Source organism: Micromesistius poutassou (genome assembly GCF_964030765.1).
Source record: "Micromesistius poutassou genome assembly, contig: SCAFFOLD_5881, whole genome shotgun sequence".
NCBI classification, from domain to species: domain Eukaryota; kingdom Metazoa; phylum Chordata; class Actinopteri; order Gadiformes; family Gadidae; genus Micromesistius; species Micromesistius poutassou.
The window spans coordinates 1-4,075 of NW_028179740.1; the positions used below are offsets into that span (position 1 = coordinate 1).

The 4,075-nt window shown below is 53.6% G+C and overlaps 1 protein-coding gene across 1 annotated transcript; it reads left to right on the top strand.

Annotated features, from left to right (window-relative positions):
* Positions 1-6: 6 nt before the first annotated feature.
* Positions 7-3,808, top strand: LOC311372560 (laminin subunit alpha-4-like; the record flags this gene model as incomplete). The annotated part of the gene is made up of 7 exons (XM_084489548.1): positions 7-73; positions 965-1,132; positions 1,413-1,539; positions 2,008-2,165; positions 2,300-2,489; positions 3,379-3,516; positions 3,632-3,808. The coding sequence occupies exons 2-7, from the start codon at positions 966-968 to the stop codon at positions 3,806-3,808; spliced, it is 957 nt and encodes a 318-aa protein (XP_084345674.1). The 5' UTR covers positions 7-73; position 965.
* Positions 3,809-4,075: the final 267 nt, after the last annotated feature.

Sequence of the window (4,075 nt, forward strand, 5' to 3'; positions counted from 1 at the left end):
GCGAGGTCCGCTCCCAGAAGGCCTTCAACGACGACAACAGCCACTATGTGGCGCTGTACAGCAACAGCAACGGGTAGGCCAGGGGGTCTGGGTTTGATCCCCAGTCTGGGTTCACATTTGATGAATTGAGCATGAAATGAATTAGAACTTTCCCTGGGGATCAATAAAGTATTCACCATCATCATCATCATCATCATCATCATCATTCATCATCATTGTCAGTAGACAGTCTGGCTCCACTCTTATTGTCACCTTTGTGTTGCCGTTGAGCGAGGCATCAAACTGTGACAGTTCCTCTGATTGTGCTTCACTGTAGCAGCGGTCACACCCCTTAAGATCACAGCCACTGACTTCTGTCTCTGCCCGTCTGTCTGTCTGTCTGCTCCCTGTCTGTCTGCTGGTCTGTCTGTCTGCTCCCTGTCTGTCTGCTGGTCTGTCTCTCTGGTCCCTGTGTGTCTGTGTGTGTCTGCCTGTCTGTCTGTCTGCTCCCTGTCTGTCTGTCTGTCTGTCTGTCTCTCTGCTCCCTGTCTGTGTGTCTGTCTGCCTGTCTGTCTCTCTGCTCCCTGTGTGTCTGTGTGTCTGCCGGTCTGTCTCTCTGCTCCCTGTGTGTGTGTCTGTCTGCCGGTCTGTCTGTCTGCTCCCTGTCTGTCTGTCTGCCTGCCGGTCTGTCTGTCTGCTCCCTGTGTGTCTGTCTGTCTGTCTGCTGGTCTGTCTGTCTGCTCCCTGTGTGTCTGTCTGTCTGTCTGTCTGTCTGTCTGCTCCCTGTGTGTCTGTGTGTCTGTCTGTCTGCCGGTCTGTCTGTCTGCTCCCTGTGTGTCTGCCTGCCGGTCTGTCTGTCTGCTCCCTGTGTGTCTGCCTGCCGGTCTGTCTGTCTGCTCCCTGTGTGTCTGCCTGCCGGTCTGTCTGTCTGCTCCCTGTGTGTCTGTCTGTGTGTCTGTCTGTCTGCTCCCTGTGTGTGTGTCAGGATGCGTCTGTATGTGGACGACTCCCTGGAGAAGGCGGGCGATGGAGGCCGAGCAGCGGGCAACGGGCCGTCGGTCACCGCGACGACGGGCAGCTTCTACCTGGGAGGAACGCCGGACCAGACCACCAGCAACCTGACGGGCTGCATCAGCAACCTGTTCATCAAGAGGTACCTCCTACTGCCTCCCCTGGTCTCCCCTGGTCTCACCTGGTGTCACACCTAGTGTCTTACATGGTCTCACCTGGTCTCACCTGGTCTCACCTGGTCTCACCTGGTGTCACTGGTCTGTGGTGTCTCTGGTCTGTGGTGTCTCTGGTCTGGTGTCACTGGTCTGTGGTGTCACTGGTCTGTGGTGTCACTGGTCACTGGTCTGTGGTGTCTCTGGTCTGGTGTCTCTGGTCTGTGTGTCCAGTGGTCTCAGGGCTGACGGGGGTCTTGTGGTCCTCAGGGTGTCCGGGTCTCAGGGCGTGCAGAACCTGCTGAAGGTGAAGGAGAACGTCAACGTTCCTCTGGACTGTCCTGCAGCCCAGAAGCCCCAGTCCATCCTCGCTGCTGCCCCCAAAGCCAGGAACAAGGTACACACTCACACACACACACACACACACACACACACACACACACACACGCACGCACGCACGCACACACACACACACACACACACACACACACACACTCACTCACTCACTCACTCACTCACTCACTCACACACACACACACACACACACACACACACACACACACACACACACACACACACACACACACACACACACACACACACACACACACAGTCACACACACACACACACACACACACACACACACACACACACACAGTCACACACACTCACACACACACACACACACACAGTCACTCACTCACTCACTCACTCACTCACTCATAAAATGCACATAAAATGTTATTCATTACGCTGTGGTCATTATTGCCTCTCTCCTCTCTCCCCCTCCTCTCCCCCCCCTCTCCTCTCTCCTCCTCCTCCACCTCTCCTCCCCCCCTCCTCCCCCTCCTCCTCCCCCTCCAGCAGGGTAAGAGCAGGAAGCCAGCAGGCTCTCGGAGCCGCAGTACCCGGGAGTCCTGCCAGGGGGAGCCGTCGCCCCCGGAGCCCGGAGCCACACACTTCAGTGGCTCCGCCCACAGCCACCAGAGATACAACAACCTGCCGCGCGACTTCAGCACCAGGTGGGTGTCTCTCGCTCGCCGTGCCTCTCTCTCTCTCTCTCTCTGTCTTCTTGTGAGGTTGTCTATGTCTCTGAATCCTGTCTTATATTCAAGTAAATATTCTATAAAACTAAAAAAAAACCCTCTCTCTCTAGTCCCCACATCTCTCTGGGCGTGAGGATTAACTCGTCCGAAGGCCTCGTTCTCCACACCACCCAGCAGGGGGGCGGGGCTGTGATGTCACTGAGCGTGTCAGAGGGACACCTGGTCCTATTGGTGGAGGGCGGCAAGAGGAAGGCCAGCCTCCGCAGCCGCAGGAAGTACAGCGACAACCAGTGGCACACGGTGAGATCAGTGTGTGTGTGTGTGTGTGTGTGTGTAGGTCTTTAAAAGTCGCCTCATGTCTTTATAAACCCCCTCATGTCTCTATAAACCTCCTTGTGTCTCTATAAACCTCATGTCTCTATTAATCTCCTCAAGTCTCTATAAACCTCATCATGTCTCTATAAACCTCCTCATGTCTCTATAAACCTCATGTCTCTATAAACCTCCTCATGTCTCTATTAATCTCCTCAAGTCTCTATAAACCTCCTCATGTCTCTATTAACCTCCTCATGTCTCTATAAACCTCCTCGTGTCTCTATAAACCTCATCATGTCTCTATAAACCTCATTGTGTCTCTATAAACCACTGTGTGTCTCTATAAACCACCTCATGTCTCTATTAACCTCATGTCTCTATAAACCTTCTTGTGTCTCTATAAACCTCATCATGTCTCTATAAACCTCCTTGTGTCTCTATAAACCACTGTGTGTCTCTATAAACCACCTCATGTCTCTATAAACCTCCTCATGTCTCTATAAACCACCTCATGTCTCTATAAACCACCTCATGTCTCTATAAACCTCCTCGTGTCTCTATAAACCTCCTCGTGTCTTTATAAACCTCCTTGTGTCTCTATAAACCTCCTCATGTCTCTATAAACCACCTCATGTCTCTATTAACCTCCTTGTGTCTCTATAAACCTCCTTGTGTCTCTATAAACCTCCTCATGTCTCTATAAACCTCCTCATGTCTCTATTAACCTCCTCATGTCTCTATAAACCTCCTCATGTCTCTATAAACCTCCTCATGTCTCTATAAACCTCCTCATGTCTCTATAAACCTCCTCATGTCTCTATTAACCTCCTCATGTCTCTATAAACCTCCTCATGTCTCTATAAACCCCCCTCAGGTCTTCATAAAGCGTGACGGAGATAAGATCAGCCTGGTGGTGGATGGGATCAATGCGCTGTCCAAGAAGCTTCCAGGAGGGGACAAGTTCCGCCTCTCGGGGCCCCTGTACGTCGGAGGGGCCCCTCTGGCCCTGCTGGTGAGACCTCTCTTCTTGTGTTCTGACCCCTGTGGCTCCTAGGATGGTAACAGGTCGACCCTTGACTGCCGTGTGTGGTGCTGCCATAATGACTGCGGCTCTGTGGCCCCTGTAGGCCCCGGGCGCGGGGGCGATGGTGGGCTGTGTTCGAGGGCTGAAGCTGAACGAGGTCCCTGTGGGGACCCCCTCCCACAGCCAGGGGGCGGCGCCCTGCTTCCTCAGCCTGCTGCACCCTGGGGCGTACTTCTCCAGAGAGGGAGGCCACATCGCCATAGGTGACACCTCTGCTTAGTGTTACTCTCTCTTCTCCTCTTCTGCTTTTCTCCTCTCCTTAACTCCTCTCCTCTTCCCTCTCCTCCCTCTTCCTCTTCCTCTCCTCTCCTCTCTCCTCTCCTCTCCTCTCCTCCCTCTTCCTCTCCCCTCTCCTCCCTCTTCCTCTTCCTCTTCCTCTCCTCTCCTCTTCCTCTCTCTCCTCCTCCCCTCTCCTCTCCTCTTCTCTCTCCTCTCCTCTCTTCCTCTCCTCTCCTCTCCTCCCTCTTCCTCTTCCCTCTCCTCCCTC